Source organism: Rosa rugosa, chromosome 7 (genome assembly GCF_958449725.1).
Source record: "Rosa rugosa chromosome 7, drRosRugo1.1, whole genome shotgun sequence".
In the NCBI taxonomy this organism is placed as follows: Eukaryota; Viridiplantae; Streptophyta; class Magnoliopsida; order Rosales; family Rosaceae; genus Rosa; species Rosa rugosa.
Window position 1 is genome coordinate 22,919,158 of NC_084826.1, and position 22,605 is coordinate 22,941,762.

General features: G+C 40.4%; 2 protein-coding genes and 2 long non-coding RNA genes across 5 annotated transcripts; 1 reads left to right on the forward strand and 3 right to left on the reverse strand.

Annotated features, from left to right (window-relative positions):
- Positions 1–3,019: 3,019 nt before the first annotated feature.
- Positions 3,020–4,425, reverse strand: LOC133723852 (uncharacterized). 2 transcript variants are annotated; one of them, XR_009853310.1, is made up of 4 exons: positions 4,340–4,425; positions 3,519–3,557; positions 3,278–3,348; positions 3,020–3,175 (listed from the first exon to the last, which is right to left on the reverse strand). It is a non-coding gene; the product is annotated as an uncharacterized LOC133723852 (long non-coding RNA). The 2 variants fall into 2 exon arrangements; XR_009853309.1 differs by lacking the exon at positions 4,340–4,425 and having other exon boundaries at positions 3,519–3,685.
- A 2,750-nt stretch (positions 4,426–7,175) lies between these two features.
- On the forward strand, positions 7,176–9,332 carry LOC133723065 (uncharacterized). The gene is made up of 3 exons (XM_062149898.1): positions 7,176–8,216; positions 8,385–8,436; positions 9,082–9,332. Exons 1-3 carry the CDS (start codon positions 7,176–7,178, stop codon positions 9,330–9,332), a joined length of 1,344 nt encoding a protein of 447 aa, XP_062005882.1.
- Positions 9,333–13,705: 4,373 nt separating this feature from the next.
- Positions 13,706–16,715, reverse strand: LOC133719794 (AP2-like ethylene-responsive transcription factor PLT2). Its single transcript, XM_062145965.1, has 7 exons — positions 16,570–16,715; positions 16,234–16,284; positions 15,440–15,825; positions 15,260–15,333; positions 14,880–14,927; positions 14,706–14,782; positions 13,706–14,572 (listed from the first exon to the last, which is right to left on the reverse strand). The coding sequence occupies exons 3-7, from the start codon at positions 15,785–15,787 to the stop codon at positions 13,803–13,805; spliced, it is 1,317 nt and encodes a 438-aa protein (XP_062001949.1). The 5' UTR covers positions 15,788–15,825; positions 16,234–16,284; positions 16,570–16,715; the 3' UTR covers positions 13,706–13,802.
- A 3,278-nt stretch (positions 16,716–19,993) lies between these two features.
- On the reverse strand, positions 19,994–22,147 carry LOC133719864 (uncharacterized). The gene is made up of 3 exons (XR_009851508.1): positions 21,855–22,147; positions 21,223–21,301; positions 19,994–20,259 (listed from the first exon to the last, which is right to left on the reverse strand). It is a non-coding gene; the product is annotated as an uncharacterized LOC133719864 (long non-coding RNA).
- Between the last annotated feature and the right edge of the window lie 458 nt (positions 22,148–22,605).

The following is a 22,605-nucleotide window of genomic DNA, read 5'->3' on the forward strand; positions in this document are numbered from 1 at the left end:
TTTTCAATTAATCTGAAAAGTCCCTAACGTCACAATTTTCGTCTGATTGGTACACTCCGTTAACATTCCGTTAATTTGGACCGTTAACTTGCTGATGTGGCACTCGAAGCCACGCCAACTCAGCAGTTTGCATGCCAGGTAAGTTGTAAATTGTCCAATATACCCCCCTGCATTTTCCCTCATTCTTCACCAAAAATAACTCCAAAGTCAATGAATTTTTCACTCTAATTCCCCAACTACAGCAGCAACAAACACAGCATATATATTGAAACTCTACCAACAAGAATCACAGTTCATCAAATAGAATAAACTGAAAAGCATTCAACCTCATTCAAACAGTAATCTAACCAAAACGCATTCCATTAACTAAAAAGCATTCACTTTCATTGAAAATAATGCATTGTGCAGCAAGCTTTGAAAAAGATCCAATTAACCAAAAACAAAATTAGAGCATAAATTACATCCCTCATCAGTAGTTCAAGGTTGACATTAATTTAGCTAAGAACATGAAATCTGAAAAGGAAAGGTTGAAACTGATGTTTCCTCTGAAGAAGAAAATAGCTTAAACAAAACTAACTCGACGACACAATAGACTAAGAACAAACCCTATGCTTGCTATAACTCAAGAGCATGAATCCCTCAAATAGTATGATTCTTTCTTCAGTTTTTCCTTTCTGGATAAGTAACAATGTACTGAACAGTGATAGAGGCCAGCCACACAGCTATCCCCTTTCAAACATGACTAAAGAATCTATAGTAACAGCATGATGGATAAAGGCTAAATGCAAATAGTAGAAAAGAACACCTTTGATTTGGAGTGAAGCTGATACCACTGGCGTTTTTGGTTTGCCAAAACCTCAGGATTGAAAGCCAGCCGGGAATCATGATTGGTCCCCCATCTCCAAGCCTTCTGCATTTGGTTTTTCAATCTCTGAAAGCTATGACTGCGCCTGTGTTTGGTGGTCAAAACATCACTTTGGGTCCGCCTATGCCCATTCCCCGGTGCCAATGGCGGCATATTCGGACTGGCCAAGTTATTGGGGGCTTCTCCTGCCACTGTGCATGCCTCCTCAGATATAACCTGAATAGGGGACGAACCCCCCTCTTCGTGTCCTTCAGCATCTTCTTTTGCATCCATTTCAAACACTAAGCTCATCTTTGTAAATGCTCACGCACCAAATGATCGAATACACTTCATCACCACCCCATTGCTTACATGTGGCCAGAACCCAGCCTACCAGCATAGCTTTCACCCAATTTCACCAATTTCCATGTCTCACAACTTATACAACATACCACCTAACAAAAACACCCAAATGCAAATAACACAAATATTTTGAATCGGGTTTTCTCCTTGAATGTGCTTGTTCCTCAATTCCTAAAACACCCAAATCACATCAACACTCAATATGCTCAGACAATCAGAACACTCATCTCCTCGTCACGATATATCAAGGTTGACAAAGCCCCAATTTTTTTTTTTGAAGCCCTATAAATCAATTCCATCAACCCATATCATCAAAATCACAAACCAATCACTCGAAAATGATATTTTAGAGCAGAAAACCCAGAACTTTAAAACCCCAACTTTTTCGAACAAACCCTAGAAATCTAAACCCTAACAACCCAGCACGAAATACCAATACAAAGCCCCAATTTTTTTTTGAAACCCTATAAATCAATTCCATCAACCCATATCATCAAAATCACAAACCAATCACTTGAAAATGATATTTTAAAGCAGAAAACCCAGAACTTTAAAACCCCAACTTTTTCGAACAAACCTTAGAAACCTAAACCCTAACTCAATCGGATAACAAATGCGGCAAATCGGGCGCATTCGATACTCACCATAATCAGGGATGTCATCCTTCTCGCCTCCTACAACTCGAGGAACCCAGACGTCGCAGTCGTTCACCACCATGGCGCCACCTTTAGATGTCGGCCTCTATTTCAAATCAGGCTGCGATTCTTCTTCCCTATTGCACCCAAATTTCAATTTCTAGCTTCGGGTTTTTGAATTTCGACTGGAACGCAATTAGATTTCTGGGTTTGTGGATTACGGGGTTGGGAGCAACGAACGGGAATTTTAATTTTGGAGTTTGTTTGAGGATTAGGGGTCTGGGGTCTGGGGTCTAACACCCGTAATAGAGGCCATGGACATGATTGACATTTTGCTATTAGGAAGGCTTACGTGGCGCTGAGTTGGCCAACATTTTATTGCCACATAAGCCTACAAACGGACCAATTCGACGGACTGTACCGATTAGAGTAAAATTGTGACATTAAGGACTTTTTAGATTAATTGAAAATATCAGGGACTAAAACGACGACCGACTTATAGTACAGGGACTAAACAAATTTTAATCCAATTATTAATTACAGAAATAAAAGCTATAAAAATTAAATAAAAATTAAAAAATACAAAACCGCCTAGGCCCCTGGGCGCTCCTCCCCAGCCCACCGCCCGACTAGCGCCTAGCGATTTTTAGAACCTTGCATGATAAAGGAACTTTCTAGTTTACTTGGATTTAGTCAGCTAGCACTACATATGTTTCCTTGAAATTATTTAGAATGAACAAAACCTGAGGCTTTCCAAGTGTACAATGTACATTATGAAATAACAAGCATAATCAAACTAAGGTCAGACATCTTCTAATCTAATAAATCAAACTATAATCAATTAATCAAAGTATCAAACCAACTAACTAAGCTCGGAGCCTCACTCATCTTCTAATAAAAAAAACAACATAGCGGCACACAAAAAATTCACTTTTCGTTTCTGATAGAGGAATAATCGCCCACCAAAAAAAAAAATCACTACTATATGAAGAATTAAGGAAGAAAAAGGAAAAGCCTTATATTGAACAATCCAAATCTCAATACCAACTCCATTGCAGTTTCTTATCAATTATTCAAAGTATCTAAGTATCAAACCAAGTAACACAAGAAAAAACGTAGTAGAACTGTAGAACCCAAGTAACGAAAGAAAATTCCACAGAAAAAGAGGAGTTTACCTCTTTAGCATGAATCACGACTGTATGAAGGCAAATGATATGCGATTGAAGAAACGATTATGATATGTCTATGCCCAAGGCTTGGCTCATGTGTCTGAGATTTGCCCCAAATTGAATTCGACATTAGTCCTTAATCCTAAAATTTGTCCTTATGCAACCTGACACGACATTGAAATTCAATCACCGTTAAAAAAGTGGACTGACTACAGTAAGTTATCAGTGAGAAAGTTAAAAGAAGCAGACATACCATATATCCCTACATATACAGAGAAGTCAAAAATTAAACATAATTCTCCACTGACATCACAGCTACCAAATCAAGAGCAGCTTCCTGCCAAAAAGAAAAATGTAGATTAAATCACATATCAGTTTCTAATAAAAGGACTTAAAGTTAAACGAGATGACATCCTATATCTGGAAAAATTAAGCAATATATCTATAATCTCAATACAGAAGCCAACTTCTCCTTTCTAGAGGCAATAAGCTCTATTATGTCCTTACCCTGAACTTCCTTGAGAAGAAACTGAAGCCTGTCATCATCTGCTTCAGAACCAACTGTGAAAAAGATGAATGTGTTAGCACTATGAACATTAAAACCCGATCCTCTACATGCACAGTTCTACTCAATCAACTGATCAAAATACACATAACAATCCCGATTTACAATATTAATTGCTCTAAGATTCATTGTAGATAGATAATGCAAATACTAGAAACACTTGGGAAAAAGAAAAACCACAAGGTTCAATATGTTGTAATAACAATGGCAAATGAGTGAAAAATGTATACGAACAAAAGTGCTTCTAAATACAAGTCATGTTAATCCTAAAACAGATTTCAGCAACTCAAAAAGCATAGCATTCAAACCCAATTCCTCAAGCCCCAATCCATTGTAGTCAGTAATAAATCGTTTTCATTGGATTGAGTCTTAAGTAATACCAAACAAAACGCTACGGTAGAGTTACAGAATAGAAAACGATATTGCTAAGTCTCAAAATTGAAAACCGTAGGAATACAAAACATAAATTTCTAAATCAACAACACTAATCGATCAGAAAGACACAAATTTTGGGCATATGTTTAACAACACAATGCGTAAATGAAGCAAAGAGAGCAAAAAGAGGTACCGGCGCCAAGGATGCTCTTGATGTCTTCTGTTCTGGTCTTGCCCCCCAACACAGCGAGCAAATAAGCAGCGATCACATTCATCTCTGTTTTCACGAGTTACAAAACAGTTAATATCAATCAGAACCAAACAGGGAGAGAGAGACAAATCTTACGCCTTATACAGATACAGAGAGATAGAGAGAAAGAGAGAGTACTTGAGAGAGAGAGAGGTTGTGGATCTGTAGAGTATGAAGAAGGGTGAATTACCGCGAGCACCCCAAGCTCTAGGCTCAGGCCCCCCACTGCCCTGCCCCATTCAACGCCTTTGAGACCTTGTAGATCCAAATCGTCATCGTCGTCGTCGTCGTCGAGAACGTAACTACAGATCCGCCGGTCCACCTAACCCAACCTCGAATCACCAAAGCCTCGAGGTTGCTTTAGGCCCAAAAATATCATGGATTTTGAAACTCTTATCCAGAAAATCAAGCGATTCTGGAGTAACACTCACAAAATTGCATGATAACGAGAGAGAGACCGGAGAGAGAAAGAGAGAGAGAGAGAGAGAGAGGCAGAGAGCAGGCTAGGGTTTTTAGTCGAAGGAAGTGAATATATACCAAAGAGGAGAGGTTTGCTATCTCGACACCACACCATAAGAGTTCTCAAGAACTCAGCCCAAACATAGGAACCCCGGAGCCCACTTATATTATAATTATAATGCATTTGGCATTGTTTCAGTAACAGCATAACCTCTATTCACCCATTAGGCACTGATAACAGTGGGAGGAAAAAAAGTCTCACTGATTTTTTAAATCAGTGTGATACTGTTCTCTTTCACACTGATGAGTTTTTAGTGGCTACAAAAGAGGTGCTATTGGGGAAATTTGTTGTAGTATAATATACGTGTAAAACACAATAATACAAAATTAATTAGTACGGGATCGAGTATACCATTTTATTGCTTTGCAAACCATACTCAACAAAATGCATCAACTATGTAAAGGAAAGCTTGGTTTATATATTCAGCATCATTCTCGGCTTTTCTATTAGCTTTTGGGGTGGGCACGTTACTCCGAAAGAAAACATGGAGGTAGGGGTTGTCAATGGGCAGGGCCTGCCCAAAATCAATGGGCTCAGGCAGGGCCACAACATTTTTATTTTTATTTTTTGGGCCAGGCAGGGCCGCGTTTCTCTTAAAAATCAAGGCCCACGGCCATGGGCTTAGGGCCTTATGGGTTTTTTAGGACTGAGCGGGGCCGGGCCTAGCCCATTGACTGAGCAAGTTCCTTGTTGCCATTGAAGTCTGCAATTGTGAGGTTGACATCTGGGTTATGGCCTCCTTCTTCCATATAGTGAGCCTCTTGTTCTTTAGACTCCCTATACCTCTTGTAGTGAGCCTCTTGTTCTTTAGACTCCCTATACCTCTTGTAAGTGGCTGCTACTCTGTTGCTTGCTTGGTAGTTCTTATACCAATGCCCAATGATTCCACACCTATAGCATGGTTAATTGCCAACTCTTTCCTATTTGACTGAGGGTTTCTTAGGTGCCTTTTGCACCTTGTTTCCATGACCACTAGAGCCAGCACCACCATCTCTGCGCCATACATTGGGAGGGCCTCCACGGCCCATACCACGACCCCCATGTCCCTTTCCACGTGGTGTATTGTTGCCACGTGGGTAGGGATCAGCACGTCCAACCCTTTTGCTTTGGGGTTCTTTCCACCTTTTTCTTTGCCATAATTAGCCTCAGAAATTTTCTTTGTCCCAACAGGTCTGACATTGTTGTTCAAAAGAACCTTATTATGCCTCTCAGCCACTTGCAGTAGGTTGATTAGCTTATTAAAGGTAGTGATTCTTTTATTGTCATACTCTAGCCTATACTGGTTCGCTAGTATAAGTGCTGAAGCAGGAAAAGTGGAAAGAGTCCTCTGGATCATATCATTTTCTGTGAGTTCCCTTCCACATAAATTGAGACGTGCCTTGAGGCGCAACATGTCTTTGTTGAAGTCATTTACCCTTTTGTAGTCAAGTAAGCGGATTTCATTCCACTGAACGGTCGTTCTGGGAGCAAAGTGTCATGAATGTTCCCAAAACGTCCCTTAAGGGCATCCCACAGTTCTTTGGGTGTCTTTAACTGAAGGTACTCCCAGTGTAGGCTAGGATCAATATGTTGCCTCAGAAATAATAAGGCATTTGCTTTCACCTTATTAGACGGTACATCGTCTTTGGAGTCGGTAATGGAGGTAGTGTAGTCTTTTGCCACAAAGGCAGTTCCTACATCGGAAACCCAACGATGGTACTCAAGTCCTTCTGAGTCCAAAATGTCAAATTCAGATCGAGTTGGATCAACCATCTACATAAACAAGAGTGAAGATATAAATTACGGAATCATAAAGACATCCACGTGAATTATTTTCCAAAAATATGAATTAGGTTTCAAGACTAAGATTCGTAATGGTCACATTTTTTTCTTTCGATGCTATATGAAAATACTTTATCATGGTAAGTGTGTATGTATAGTGCGCATGAATTTTCATTATCATGGCAAAACTCAATTTATATGTTGCATTCTAAAAATAACCATAGCACATGTAATAATAAATTAATAAAACATAGCAATATAACAATAAAGTACATGGTATGCTCAAAATTCATAAATATACAACAAAATATATGTTACACATAATAATAGCAATAATATATCATGCGTAAAATAAAATATAAACAATAGCATAATATAAAGGCATGCGTAGGCATAATTATATAATCGTAGACAAAATAAAAACATGCTCTATTGGCGAAGCAAGGGTGGAGGATTTTACATAACCCTGATTCGACTATTGCTAAGTTATACAAGGCTAAGTACTTCCCAAGGTGTTCATTTATGGAGGCGGAATTAAAGGGGGGAGAGTCATACTTTTGGCGTAGTATCATTTCGGGCCGTGAAGTGCTTAGGTTGGGACTGAGGTTTCAGGTTGGTAGGGGTAGCAACATCTCTGTGTGGCATGACCCTTGGGTACCTATTCCCCACTCTTTCCGGCCGTTCTCCCCTATCATGGAAGGAATGGAGGATTTGTTGGTTAGTGATTTAATTGACCAAGAATCAATGTCTTGGGCTACAGACTTTATGCATGAACTTTTCACGGAGGGGGAAGTGGAGAAAATGGCAGCTATTCCCATTAGTTTTCGTGGGGCTGATGACCGCTTGATTTGGCATTATGACAAGAAGGGTTTGTATCAGGTTCGTAGTGGTTATCATGTGTATAATTTGGCTATGTCTAAGCAGCACATGGCGTCAACGTCGTCAGGGGATATTGGTGGCATAAATAGCAAGTATTGGACTAAGGTTTGGGGGGCCCGTACTCCTCCAAAAGTGAAATGCTTTATGTGGAGGCTCTTGAAGAATATTATTCCTACAAAGGAGGCACTCATGCAACGTAGAGTAGCTATGGTGGACCCTAAGTGCATGTTCTGCATGGCTGCAGTGGAAACCGGTACGCATCTATTTAAGTCTTGTTTAGCTTTACATTGTTTCTGGTTATTTGGCCCTCTGAAATTAAATGCTACTGCACACCCGGCCAACTGTGTCCGAGATTGGGTCTTAGATATGATTGATTCCCTGAGTGGGGATCAGCGGGATTTTTTCTTCATGGGTTTATGGGCCATCTGGAAAGAGAGGAATAAGCTTGTGTGGAATGATGATCACTTCCAGCCTATGCATATGATCCAGTGGGCTACTCAAATGCTTGAGGATTTTCAAAAGTACCACCCGAAGGCAGTTCGGAAGCAGCGACGACCTCTAACTAAGTGGCAAAATCCTCCAAGTGGTCGTCTGAAAATCAATGTTGATGGGGCATTTAGAGCTGAGGAAGGGAGTGGATGTATTGGGGTAGTTGTCAGGAATGATGCTGGTATGGGTATTGCTGCTTCGGCCAGGACTTTTCTACATGCACACTCGGTTCTTAATATGGAAGCGGAGGCGTGTAGGGCTGGCTTACTTCTTGGTATTCACCAAGGTTGGACTGACATAGATGTTGAAAGCGACTCTGCCATCCTGATTTCTGCTCTCAATAGTCAAGAGAAGAATTTCTCTGAGGTAAGTCGAGTTTTAGATGATTGTAGGGAGTATATTACTGCTTTTCAATCTGTTAGAATTCGACATATTTACCGTGAAGCAAATGGTGTAGCGGATAGGCTTGCTCACCTTGCTAGTAGTGGTTTCATTGATGATGTATGGTTAGATGAGACACTTGCAATCATTCAGAATGTTCTCTATGAGGATTATTGCAACTGTTCTACTGTAGCTCGGGGTTCAGGTTTTATGTCCCCCCCCCCCCCCCCCCCCCGATGCAAAATTCTACTATTAATTTAATAAATGGAACCGGGCGTGGGGCTGAGCCTCCCAGCTAGGCTGGGTTCCAAACCCCTTTCAAAAAAAAAAAAAAAAAAAAACATGCTCAAAATTTTCATAATAAAAACATAAACAATAAAATATAAAGCATGCTTAAATTTCTACGAATAATAAAACATATATAAAATAAGAAGGCATGCTCTATATTATCTAACCAAACATGCTCAAAAAAAAAATCAAATTATAAATAATTAAATATACCATAGTACGAAATTAAATAAATAAAAGAGAACATACTTGGTTTCGAAAAAATAAAACAATCCTAACGCACGCGCGTGTTGATACAGGCGTGCGTAGCGTTATTTTTGGGCTTGTGAAAAACTGGGCCGCTTCCTCTTTCTTTTCTTTTTCTTGGCCTTTTTTTTTTCTCTTTTTTTCTGGGCCGCAGGGCCTGTTTTGTTTTGTTCTCCTTTTTTTAATTATTATTGGACCGCAGGGCCTGCCAATTTTTTTGTTGTTGGGCCGGGTCTCTTGTCAGCCCCCTTTTTTTTTTTTTTTTTTTTTTTTGTTCTTTTCTCTCTTCTTCCTCCTTCCTCCTTCTGGTTTGCAGGTGGGTGGCTGGGAAGATCGATTTCAATCTGGCCTTCTCAGGCCGTGAGTGAGGGATGGTGTTCGGCGGCGGGAACGGCTATCTGCAGCGAGGTTGGGCCGGGTGTGGGTGTTGACCGGAAAAAGGGTATGGACGAGCTGGTCAAGGCCGGTCTGGCTAGCTGTGGGGAGCGCGTTGGAGCCCGGTGGACTGGAGGCAGCGACTGCAAGGCTGGGCAGCGAGCTGTGCGAGCTGATGCGAGGAGGGGCTAGGCGCGGATGGGCAGAGGCGAGCGTCTGTGCTAATGCAGGGGCGGGGAGGGCTGGCTTTGGCCCGTGTGGGCTGGCGAAGTGAGGCGTGAGCTCGAGGCTGTTGCAACGCGGGGAAGGCCAGTTGGAGGCCGGTCTGCTGCAAAGGAGATGGAGGCCGGACGGGGCCGTTCTGGGGAAGAAGGAAAGCTTTTTTTTTTTTGTTGGTAGCGGCAGAAAATAAGAAAAAGTTTTTTTTTTCTTCTAGGGTTTTGGTTTTTTTTTTCTCGACGGAAAGAAACTAGAAAACTAGTGTTTTTTTCTTGGCTATTGGCTCTGAGTGTGCTGATAACGTGTAAAAGTAAAATGAAATTGGAATTGGTCTACTCATTTCATTTCATAGCCCATTTATATAGGGATAGAATTACAATGGAAACATCGATTAACATTTTTTTTTGAGTTCAAATGAATTCCATTGATAGAACGGCCAGAACGGCACATACAAACGGTCCATATGGACACCCGGTACCATTCACTGTTACAAATCTTGCTCAATTATTCAAAGAGCTTGCCAAAACTAAACCTAAAACTAGGCTTACAAAAAATACTTTTGACTTGAGCCTCCCTTTGCCAATGCACGCAATTGTGGTGCGCCAGAAGGATCAAATATTTAGTGCAAAAACATAGCAGAGTTTAGAGAGCAAACTAAAGACCAACTTACAGATTACTCAATCTCTTTCCCCTTACCCTTACCCGAAGGGCTAGAGGAACATGGTGAGGTGAGACTCAATGGAGGAGCAGAATCAGCAGATTCCCTGTCATTCTTGGTCTTTGGTGGATTTTTATTTCGGGCATTAAGAGGACGCCCCCGCAGCTCCTTGGCGACCAATCCATCACCCATTCCGGCTGCAATTAGTTGTGCCGTATTGGAAGAGGGGTGGATCTCCTTCATGAAGGGGGGTCGTGGTTGAAGATTAGTCGACCACACAGGATCTTGGTTTGCCGGCAAGTGACGGCTTGAGGCCGAGAGAACACGGCTTGGCTTCGGCGTCGAGCGCCATAGATGCAGCCCTTGGCCATGGCGGCTAGGGTTTGGAAGGAAAATGGATGAGAGGCAGAGAGCCATTTTTTGGTCGAAACATCGATTAACATCAATTACAATAATGATAGTAAATGCTTATTGTAATGTGATTGCAATTCCTTGATTCCATCTTTCGTCAGTTTCTTTTATGAAGGCACATAAGAGCATCTCCAAGAATGGAGTCAAAAGCCAAAGTCATTAGCAAAATTTGGCTCCCCTGGTGTCATCCCTATTCATTCATATTTTGCATCTCTAACCATCTTTAGTCTAAAGCCAAAGTCATTTTACAAATTCATCACATGCTGCTGAGACCCACCTCAATTCATGCCTCACCACATATGGCTTTCGTTCTACAATGTGTAGTCATTTTGACTCTCCTTTTGGCTCAAAAGCCAAAATGACTCTATCTTGGCTATTGTTGGAGATGATGGATTTTGATTGGGGAAGCCATTTTGGCTTTTGACTTCATGGTTGGAGTTGCTCCAATGTGCTTTTCCTTTAACAGAAGAATATTTGTTTGTGTTTTTTTTTTTCACTCTTTGTCATTGTTTGTCATTTCATATGAGTTGACAAAATCTAATAACATATGAAAAAAGATGGACGTCCAAATATCAAATTTGGAGTTCCAACTAGAACCACCGTTTTGAAAAAATATATAAAAGGGTCCTTGACCCAAAGCACCAAAATTGGACAAAATTATCCCACTTACCCCAGCAACAGATTTTAATTCCCACTAACCCAAATCAAACAGAAATGACAAATATGCCCTCAGCTTAATTAAGAAACTACAACCACTGCCACCCACTCATCTCTCTCTCTCATCCCGATCTTTCTCTCCTCCGGCCATCTCTCTCTCTCTCCTCTGGCCATGTCTCTCTCTCCTCCAGCCATGTCTCTCTCTCCTCCGGCATGTCTCTCTCTTCTCCGCGTCGTCGTCGATACTTGAAGGGTACCAGAATGGTCGGAAAACGACTGGATAACCTGGAGGCGATTCTCGAAGACGCTCCTGGCTCTATTCCGATCGTTTTGCAGAACCACCCGCCGCTCCGATCATTTTGCAGAACAACCACTCGTCATTACTGATCCGATCGACCTCGTCGACGACGCAGAACCACCAGTTGCCATCGTTTTGCAGAACCGATCTGGTGAGGACCCGATCCGGCGGAGGTGCAGCCCAGAAGCCGGCGATCGTCGTGAGGCGGCGCCATGGATCGTGCCACTGGCGGCGACTTTGTGCAGCTCGGAGTTGTGCAGCTCCGGTAAGACAGCTTCAAGAAAACTCCGATCCTAGGTCTGCAACCGGAATGAGAAGGGGAGATAGGTGCCCAGATCGTTTTTCTGGGTGCCCAAATCAGAAATTTTTTTTTTTTTTTTTTTTTTTAAGTAATGGGACAGAAGGAAAGAAAAAAAAAAGTTTTGAATGTCTATTGGAGGGCAATAGACGTCTATTGTAAGTGTCTATTAGAGGGCAATAGACGTTTTGAATTGATATATTCTCTTCATTTTTTTTCTTTAATCAAAGTTTTATTTGTCTAATGTTAGGAAGATTAGTTCACATTCTTTTAATCGAAAGTTCTATTGGAGGGCAATAGACGTCTATTGGGGGGAAATAGAGATTTATTACCCTCTATTGGGGGGGCAATAGACGTCTATTAGGGGGCAATAGCCTATTGGGGCAATAGACGTCTATACGTCTATTGGGGAGCAATAGAAATCTATTGCGGGCAATAGAGGTTTTCAAAAAAATCCGGTGGGCGGCGGTCGGAATCCGGTGAAAGTTGGCCGGAATCCGGCGGCTGGTGACAAGCTCCGGCGAAGTCTCCTATGGTTTCTCTCTCTTCCATTTTCTCTTTGTCTTCTCTAAGTAATAAAGGGGTGAGGGTAAAATGGTATTAAAAAAAAATTAAAAACAAAAAAAAAAAACTTAATGGGGTATTAGGGAAGACTCCATTCTGATCGGATTGTTTGGCATTATGACAAGCGTGGGATTTATAGTGTCAAGAGCGGATATCATGTCACTAGAAGACTGTCCTCTCCTGTTTTTCAAGCATCTACCTCGGCGGGACAACCAGTCTTGATGGCGTTCTGGAAGAAGCTCTGGAAGGTACATGTCCAACCTAAGGTACGTTCTTTTATTTGGCGGTTAGTGTGTGGAATTATACCTACCAAAGAAGCGTTGAGTAAGAAAAGAGTCCAACTTCCAGAGTTGGTATGTGTTCTGTGCAATGTGAGGTAGAAACTGATTTACATTTATTCAAAGAATGTAATGTGGTAGCATGCTTTTGGCTATTCGGTGCACTTGGTCTGCGAGCAAGGAATCATCAATCAACTTCACTTCGTGCATGGATCTTAGATATGGTGGACGTACTTCCCATGCAACAGGTGTGTACCTTTTTCATGTCTCTGTGGACCATATGGGTAGAAAGGAATCAAATTGTATGGAATGGGAGCACATTTAATCCCATGCATGCTTCTGCATGGTCAAACCAACTTCTTTTGGAATACCAACGTCTGCATCCAATTAAGGAAGCAAGGCAGCCTAGGAGAAGGGAGAAAACAAAGTGGGTCTTCCCTCCCAGAGGCAGGCTCAAGTTGAATATTGACGGGTCATTCCAGCGAGATGGGGACCGAGGTGGCATAGGTGTTGTTGTGCGGGATTCCAGTGGTAAAGTTCATGCCACATGGTCCAGGCTTCTACCGAATGCAGGTTCTGCATTTCAATGTGAAGTTGAGGCCTGTAGGGGAGCTTTACTCCTAGCTATACACCAAGGATGGCGAGAGATCGAAGTTGAGAGTGACTCGTCGGGTTTAGTAAATGCTATGAATTACCAAGGAGAGGACAACTCAGAGGTTAGTCGAATTATCGATGATTGCAAAGATTATGTACATGCTTTTGATGCTATTGTAATTCAACATATCTTTAAAGAAGCAAATAGTGTGGCGGATAGACTTGCCCACTTTGCTAGCTTAGGTCAGGTTACTGATCTATATTTAGGGGAGGCTCCTGATTACTTACAGGATGTCCTCTATGAAGACTTTTCTAAAGCTTCTACAAATGCTCGGGGTACAGGTATTACGTCCCCCCCGATGCGTCAATCTATTTTAAATAATAACATGGGCGTGGGGATGAGCCTCCCGGCCAGCTTGACTGGGTTCCAAACCCCTTTTCAAAAAAAAAATGGAAGACTCCCTTAGAGTGTTTTGGGTAAGAGGGAATTAAAAAAATTTAATGAGGCAAGTGAGAAAAAAATCTCTAAAAATGGGGTAAATGAACAAAAACCCTATATAAAATGGAATGAGGGGTAACTCTATTAAGCCACAGATCCATCAATACATTAATTATCAAGGTTTGACTACACCGCCGGATGCTAAATTTCACAACCGCATGCATAATACAAAAGCCTTCTACTTTTTCACACCTTAGAATCAGGACGTTGTGGGCTCATCCTCAAGAACGTTTCCAGCCAACTCGCAGAATCCAAGTCAGAATTGCCCAGCCCAAACACAGGATCAACAAGATTTCCATCACCATGAACACCACCCTCGTTCGTCCCCATCATCTCGAAACTCGCCTCATGAACCTGACTGCTGGAAAAGTCTTCCATACAGTTATCACTTGCAAGGTTGTTCAACCCAGCAACAAGATTAGGGTTCTGAGTGTCTTGAAGGAACTGGGAGCTAGGGGTTTGATCAAGGTGGTGCTGGGAATTACCGTTATAGTACTGGTGAGATGGAAACTCTTGATTCAATACGGGTATGATAGGTTGAAACTGGGTTGTTGGCTCACTTCCACCATAGTCATAGTGAGGACTGAAACTTCGGTTTGCTTCAAAGGTAGGGTTTTGGTAACCGTGAGGGACAGGAACTTGGAGGGAAGGGATCTGAAATTGATACTGAAGGGTTGAATCGATTGCCGTTAGTTTAGTTTGATCTATTGGGTGAAGTGATGGTGGGGCACTAGGGGTTGAGCTGGAGACACTGCGAGTCTTTCTTCTCTTTTGAAGCACATCGTCAACTGAACTCCGCTTCAATGTCTTCGATGCACCTTTTTCAATTAGAAATTTTGGGCCTTCAAGAATCTGTTTGATATCATAGTTACTTTTATCAAAATTGGTGATTGCTTTCGGCCCTTTCACCCTTATAGCTGCAACGTCATATGCTTCGGCGGCTTGCTCTTCCGTATCTGATTCAATATTAGAATAATTAAACGGAGGAAAAATTATTGAAAATAAGACAAATCGAAATTGTTTGTTCATTCACTGTAATCATAAATGTGATGTAAGCAAACAATTCCAATTAAGGGTGATAGGATGTACCAAATGTTCCCACGTAAATGCTATCAATGTCTTTTCCTTTTCCTAACCTAACTTGCCATTTTTTATTGTGCGCGTTCCTGTTTCAAATTGAGTCTCAAATGTGAGAGAGAGAGAGAGAGAGAGAGAGAGACAGAGAGAGAGAGAGACAGAGAGCTAGAGAGAGAGAGAGAGAACCTTGAAACTCCACGGTAATCGGATACCGTCTTGGTTAAACCCGTCTTCCTTATGGAATTTGGCAAGAATCAACATACAACCAGTTAGTAGAGAAGCCATGAAAAATAACTACTGAACAATGCAAAATCGATACTACTCAATCTCATCTGACTATCTTGTATTGAGAAGTTGTTTGGGACTGCATACCACACACTGATTTATATAATTTCCATTTCCGATCCTCTTATCGTTAGATCTAGTCAATATAATCAATTCTAGTTGAGATAAGAAAATTAATCAAAGTTTAGTACCCTTTGCTGCCTTCCAATGAAGGAAACAAAAGCCATGATATTCCGTACTACATTTTGGTTAATTATATAATTATACCAGTACTAACTTACTTTCTGATGTGTAGAAAGTATTCCTTCTTCGTAAATGACTTCATTTCTTCCAGGTCATTCAGGTAGTTGCTCAACTACAAAAATATATAGGATGACTTAATTATTCATTTACTCATTATCTATAAGCTACAGAATGGAAAAAAAAATATTTACTGTAAAAAAATTCAGTAAGTAGCATACCGGAAAATTCAAACTCGCAGACTCGCCCCATAATTTTAGAGCAGCTAGGCCATGAGGTCTAGTTGCATCCTCTTTTACTCGCAGACTATGAAATTGATACTGAAGGCTTGAATCGATTGCCGTTGTTTGAGTTTGATCTATTGGGTGAAGTGATGGAGGGGCACTGGGTGTTGAGCTGGGGAAGTTGCGAGTCTTTCTTATCTTTTGAAGCACATTATAAATTGAACTCCGCTTTATGGTCTTCGAAGCACCTTTTATTGGAAAGGTTGTGCTATCCAGAATGACTTGGACATCATATAGACTGATATCAAAATTGGGGAACCCTCTCCTCCCTCTTACCCTTATCATTGCAGTATCATAAGCTTTGGCGGCTTCCTCTTCAATATCTAAGTAAGTAATTAATAAAATTCAATTTAAAACAGAGCATATAACTTGAAATTATTTGTTCATCACAATCCATTTTTACTTTAGTAAGTAAACAACATGTTTTAACTACATTTGTCGCTATGAACTTAGTGAGCACAGTCTCTCAATCTAGTTCGATCTTCATTAGAGATGGAATCATAAACGTGATATAAGTACGGAATTCAATATTCATCAAGAGTGATAGAATTAATGTGCCAAATGTTCCCATGTAAATGCTATCGATGTATATGCCTTTCCCTAATCTAGCTTGCCATTTCTTATATTGCCGCATTCCTGTTTCAAATTATGTCTTTCGAATATGAGACCATGATTGAATCAGAGCGCGCAAAAAAATAACTCAGAGAGAGAGAGAGAGAGAGAGAAAGTACCTTGACACTCCGCAATAATTGGATACGTTCTTAGCAAAGCCCGTCTTATTTCTGAAATTTAACAAGAAATAACATAAAGCCTGATACATTGATTGAACAAAAACAAAATATAACCATTTGACGTAAACTCTCTTGCAAAAAATAAATAAATAATAAAACGCTCTTGCAAAACAATACATAATAAAATTACTCAAAAAATGAAAAGAAATTCTGATAAAATTTCTTTCTGTTGAATGAGAATTCACTCTCTGTAATCAATAATCAAGTTCAGTAAAATATATACAATTCGCCAACTACAGGTAACAAGGAAGAATTCAGTAAAATATGTAGACATACTGATTTGATCTGATAATGCACCAATTGCCTTCTCTGTTGTGAACTACAAAGCTGATTTTCTCAAGGTCAAGAAATGGTAGCAAGTAGCAACCATGTCTCTCTCTCTCTCTCTCTCTCTCTCTCTCTCAAGCACAAAACTTTCACAACTCTAAAAGCTTGAGAAAAGAGGGGAGAAGACGGTAGATATATATAAAAGTAAACCCAAAATGTATTTGAACAAAGGGACAAGCAGAGAAAACGGTATCAGAAAAGTGAAGTAAAATTCATGTGACTTATAGCATCTCTAGGTGGCAGTAGGTGCTATTCACGTTTGTGTGAATGAGTTATATTAGGTGGCTTAGATAGAGGGTGATAAATAAAGGGTGATTTTTCTAACCATATCTGCCTCTGGCTATTGAATTCTACAAATCTACAATTATGTTGTTTTGGCAATATTAACACTTGGTAATCATGCAGGCCTATCAACTTTTGAATGAAACGTTGGTCAAATCTCCAGCGCATCTAAGCTCTCACTCTCCAATTTCAAGTTCGGTTACAAGTTGGGTTTTAATGATATCAGATTTGAGTTGAATGTAGACATGTAAATGGACAGGGTTTGGAGCGGATCGACCTAAGTATGAATCCATTAAGTAACAAAATTCAAGCCGACCCGATCTGATAACCTGGCGGAGCGTTAATAGCTCAGTCCAAATCCACATCCGGCGAATTAACGGATACACAATCCACTAGTGCGAGCCGTTTATTATAATGAATATTTTTAAATTTTAAATAAAAATATTAACTTCTTTTTTTTTTTATGATATTTTATAAAACTTCAATAAGACATTGAAATAAAATAAAGAGTATCGCCGAATGTTGAATTACATGACAAAAATACTCCTTCGAACAATACACTAGGGTAAGCAAAATATTGTCTTCATAAAAAAAAATTAAATAATTATAAAGACAAACCGGATCATAAACGAATTGGATCAACCTAATCTGTTTTTAATCCATTAAATAAACATATTAACGGATCTGGACTATTACCAGATCAACGGATCAAATTCTCAATCCAAATTCGTCCAATAATCATGGATCCGGACCGGATTTGGATCAAAATCTGATTATTCATTGACATGTCTAGTTGAATGGCAAGGCAAAACTCGTATGTCAATAATTATTATTATCTTTTGAATTAAGATTTGAAATCGCCACTTACCAAATAATACATATATATTTGAATTTAATTTGGTTGGTGCATGTTTTACATCTAGATGTATACTGTTATAAAGAGAACTGACCACGCAAAATTGAAACATAATTATTTTCAAAAACTAAATGATTAATTTCAGTTTACTTACTCCAACTTTAGGTCAATCTTTATGTTAGTCTTTCTTCTTTTAATTTCATCAAGATTACCCCTATACTCCTAATTTTAATCAACCGTGTCCAATTTTCCAAGCTCCATCCAGATCTTCCTTCAAGTAATGATGTGGCAGCAGATAGAATGTTAAATTTCAATATTACCCCTTGGAAGTTGAAATGTTGGGAAGCAAGGGTTTTTAATTGCCTGGGTTGCTATTTAGTGTGGGAAAGAACCACAAAGCTTGGAAAGGAAAAAGAAGATGAGATCAGTACCGGACCTGAGTCTGTCCAAATCAACCACTTTGGTTTAGCTCCAAGAACAAACCATCCGCAAGCTTCATGATGTTGGCTTTGTGCGCGGCAATGACTTTCTTTCTGTTATTCAAGTATGCATATATATACTTAAAAGCATAGTTAAAAAAGAAGAAGAAAAAATTGTTGTTCACCGAAACTATTTTTCTCATTGAGATTCAATTTCAAGGAACAGGTTTGAGATTAGATGTCTTCAAATAATACAAGTTTGAAGATAGAGTCCATCATATTGAATTGCCATGATAGACACAAATTACTTGTAACTCAGATACCCAAGTCCCACAAGAACAAATTCAAAAATCAAACCGTTACCTTGAAATTGCTGCTAACCCAGAACTTGAAATAACAAATTCAGAAAAACCTAGAATTGAGATTAACTAAATTCTCAAGACCCAGAAAAACCCCAAAACCAGACGTTGCCATGAATAGAATCATCAATTCGCTAAAATTTTCATAACTCAAATGGACATGACCACACTAACAAAAAAAATTTCTACCAACTTCCACGAAGAACAAAGGAGAAAAATTTCTCTCCATTTCACGTAGAGCTTTCTCTTTCACCTCAACTCTCTCTTATACATGAACCCAGAACTGTGATGCTTGATTATGTGATTAACCAGAGAAGGGAGGAGCTCTTAACGATGCTATGCCAAAGCTGGATGAGCGAAGAGGAAGGTCGGGTACGCAGAGAACATTTGGGTGTCCAAATCAAGTATGGGTATTGGCGTGTTGGTGCATGAGTTTAACTCGGGGCATTGTTTGACGTCATGGAATTTAGGCTCGACTCGACAGAGGCCTGAGCACGATGGTGGTGGAGGGAGTCACGGTGGTGCTGAGAAAACCCAAGATTTACTTTCTCTCTCTTTGAACTCCCTATGAACAGAAACCCAGTAGCCAAAAATGGTTTGACTTTGATGTTGGTTTCAGAGAGATGTGATGGAAAATCCGAGAGGCGTGGTAGGTTCAGAGAGACGTGGTGCCAAAAATGGCTTGATTTTGAACAAGAACAGAGGAGACGCATCCGCAGTTGAGGTTGTTCCCTAGATGATCGAGGCTTTTGGAGTTTGGGGGCGAATGTGGTCAACAACGATGGAGGATGAAGAAATAGTGAGGCATGGGCTAGATGAAATAAAAAATTGATCATTTTAGCCCTTCATGTGGGCCCGTTGAAAATATTTTTGAATTCTGTCTCTTCACTGGACAAAAATTGGACACGGTCTCTTTACTGGACAAAAATTGGACACGGCTGATTAAAAATAGGAGTGCAGGGGTAATCTTGATAAAATTAGAAGAATATGGACTAACATGAAGATGAACCTAAAGTTGGAGTAGGTGACGAAGTGGTGTTAGCTCAGTGGTTAGAGCACCCACTACCTATGTACGAAGTCATCGGTTCGAGTCACCATAGGGGCAAGAGTGAAACCCTTTGATCCTCTTTTTAAAAAGAATAAAAAAAAAAACCTAAAGTTGGAGTAGGTAAACTAAAATTAATCCAAAATTAAATTATCAAAAGTTGAAAGTATAGTTAAACTCCCCTTTAATTAGAGAAAATGTGATGGCCAACTGTATTTTTAGGCAATCACTCATCAGACACTTTGGTCAATTTAATTGATATCTTCTTAGATTTTGTTACAGTGATTGAGGAGGCAATTTTGATGACTTAAATAGTACTTCTAGCTATACTTTCACTCTCGGAATATGTGTCGTCTCTTGGCAGTCCACAAAGCAAAACATATATAGTTGCTGTCACGCCCCGAATTTTGAATAATCAATTCAAATCCGAAACATGAATAATAACAAATTACAACTAACATCCTGAATTTTTTTCTCACAAACAACCACACTTCACAACTCTCAAATTTACAATAACCCAAATCCTCAAGTTATTTATTACAGCACACTCCCACCAAATCAAATTGTAATGCTCAAATGAGCTTAACTCGCCTCACTATTACAATTGCTGTAAAACTATAACCATTGCTCTAACCGCACGATCACCGTCCTGGTTCTCCTGTCCTGTAGGATTACCCGCTACACAATTTGAATAGTGTACCGGGAGTTGCAACAACACAAAACCCGGTAAGCTTTTTACAGCCAGTATGAGTAAACAAGAAAGAACTGTTGATTTATTAAATTACAATTCAAGTAAAATTCAACAGTATTACGTCTGCAAAGAGACATCAAACCACTCATGGAAAACCACAAGGAATACATTTTCACAATCCTCAAATCACAATACACCACACTGGTCCTGCAAACACCCAACCCACATAACACCACTCTGGTCCATCCCAATAACACGTTAGAGCTCTAACCACATCGCTACCAGTCACCTTGGCCTAGGTGCAAGTAATGCGACATACTTCGGTTAATAATAAACCGTCGCGCTTTGGACATCCCCGTCCTCAGCACCATATACTTCGGTTAATAATAAACCGTCGCGCTTTGGACATCCCCGTCCTCAGCACACAACTTCGGTTAATAATAAACCGTCGCACCTTGGACATCCCCGTCCTCAGCACACAAACACTCCGGTTATCCTTAACCGTCGAACTTCGGACACCTCATCCTCAGAACCCTACATTCTCTAACTCTATACATCCTCCAATGTAAATCATGAATATTAACAAGAACTCATCAATCATGTTCATCACATATAATTATGGTAAGTCACATGTCAATTCATAATAATTTAATCATCCCAATTCCACACTCTTCAATGTCACACCATTCACATATAATCACGTAAGTATATATATACGTAATTATCCGCTCAGGGATAATCACTAATACCAACTATAGTTCACATGCAATAAAACCGAGAAATTCATTTGTATAGTAAAAATCATTTTACTTACCCATGGACCGTAGTTGATCAAGTCCATATGATTTTAAAACAAATATTTATTCCATAAATATTTTCACGCAATTACGACAAAATAAGGTAATTAAATTTATTCGGTTCGTAATATGAACCACGTGAGGTTTACTCACCTCTAAATTCCCGCTGCGTCTTCTTAACAGCTCAAAATACAATTTCACGAATCGTCCGCCAAATCAAACCGTCGATCACCTAATCAAACATGACCTTAACTTAGCCAATAACTCAAAAACATAATCAAACGACAATCCAACGGTCGGATTGAAATTACATGATGATCCAACGGTCGGAACCTCACGGATCGCCTTCCTAATCACTGTTTTGCATTTATACGAAGATCCAACGGTCGGATCTTCGCCCATGACCACACAAAGCCACTGGGACAGTCATAAGATCATCATATCAAAACTACAAGTCCATCTGACGGTCCTAACTTCACAGATCACAAATCTAACGATCGAAATCGATCTAAACTTAAAAATTCATAACTTAATCATACGATATCCAAAAATTGCGTATAATATATCGAAATGATCGTATTGAAATATAGAATCTGAAAATGTACAGAAACCATATTTTTGATCCCCGGAGGTGGCCGGAAAGGGCCGCCGGAGTTAGTGGCAGAGCCGCCGCCGACCACCACCAATGGTGTCGGGGCCGGGCTGCTCTTCTTCCTCTCATCATGCTTGACAACTTTCATAACTAGCACGAAGTCTGAAAATGACCGGAAGGGGTCGAAAATTACCTTGAACAGTATGAAGGTGGCCGGAATTTTCCAGAAACCGGCGAGAAACTGCAGAAAACGGCGAGCTCCAATTCGACGTAAAAACGTCAATTTAAGGCTTCGATTCCTTCTGAAGAGTTGTTAAGAAACTCAAGAAGAACTCACTTGTTCAAGAATCACAGAAAAATATGGTCTGTAGCTCGAGATATACCGATCGAAAGCTTCGGTGGTCGGAAAAATTCCAGAATTTTGCAGAATCCGGCAAGGCTCGATTTCGACGTCAAAGCTTCAATTTCAGGCCTCGATGCCTTCTATAGAGTTGTTAATAACATCAAGGGGAACCCACTGGAAAAATAATCAATCAAAACGATGCACTACAGCTCGAGATATCTTGATCGATAGCTCCGGTCTCGTTCTTGGTTGGGTTTGACTTGCAGCCACTGCTACGGGCCACGCCGCCGTGTGAGGCTGCTTCTGGGAGTTTCAGGAAGTTGAGGCGAGCTTGTGGATGGATTTTGGTGAGGATTGGTGACCGGTAGCTTGAGATATCAAGCTTGTTTCCAAAACGAGCTCAAACCGGGCGGAGCTTCCCGCCGCCGCTGGTGGCCGTGTCACGGTGCAAGGCTGCCTCTGGCAGCTGTACAAGGCTGAGACGAAGCAAAAGGAAGTGGTTCGACGCCGTTTGGTGGCCGGTGGAGGTAGAGAGAGACCGAAGAGCCTTTGCTCTGTTTTCGGTTTCGGTCGAGCGAGAGAGAGAAAGAAGAAAAAAAAA

Coding starts and splice junctions, on each gene's coding strand:
- LOC133719794 (XM_062145965.1), bottom strand. CDS start 15,787: ATGATAAGGGTAAGAGGGAGGAGAGGGTTCCCCAATTTTGATATCAGT. Junction 15,334..15,439: donor CTGCGAGTTTGAATTTTCCG/GTATGCTACTTA, acceptor ATATTTTTGTAG/TTGAGCAACTACCTGAATGA. Junction 14,573..14,705: donor CATTTACGTGGGAACATTTG/GTACATCCTATC, acceptor ATATTGAATCAG/ATACGGAAGAGCAAGCCGCC.
- LOC133723065 (XM_062149898.1), top strand. CDS start 7,176: ATGGAAGGAATGGAGGATTTGTTGGTTAGTGATTTAATTGACCAAGAA. Junction 8,217..8,384: donor AAGAGAAGAATTTCTCTGAG/GTAAGTCGAGTT, acceptor GCAATCATTCAG/AATGTTCTCTATGAGGATTA. Junction 8,437..9,081: donor TACTGTAGCTCGGGGTTCAG/GTTTTATGTCCC, acceptor TCTGGTTTGCAG/GTGGGTGGCTGGGAAGATCG.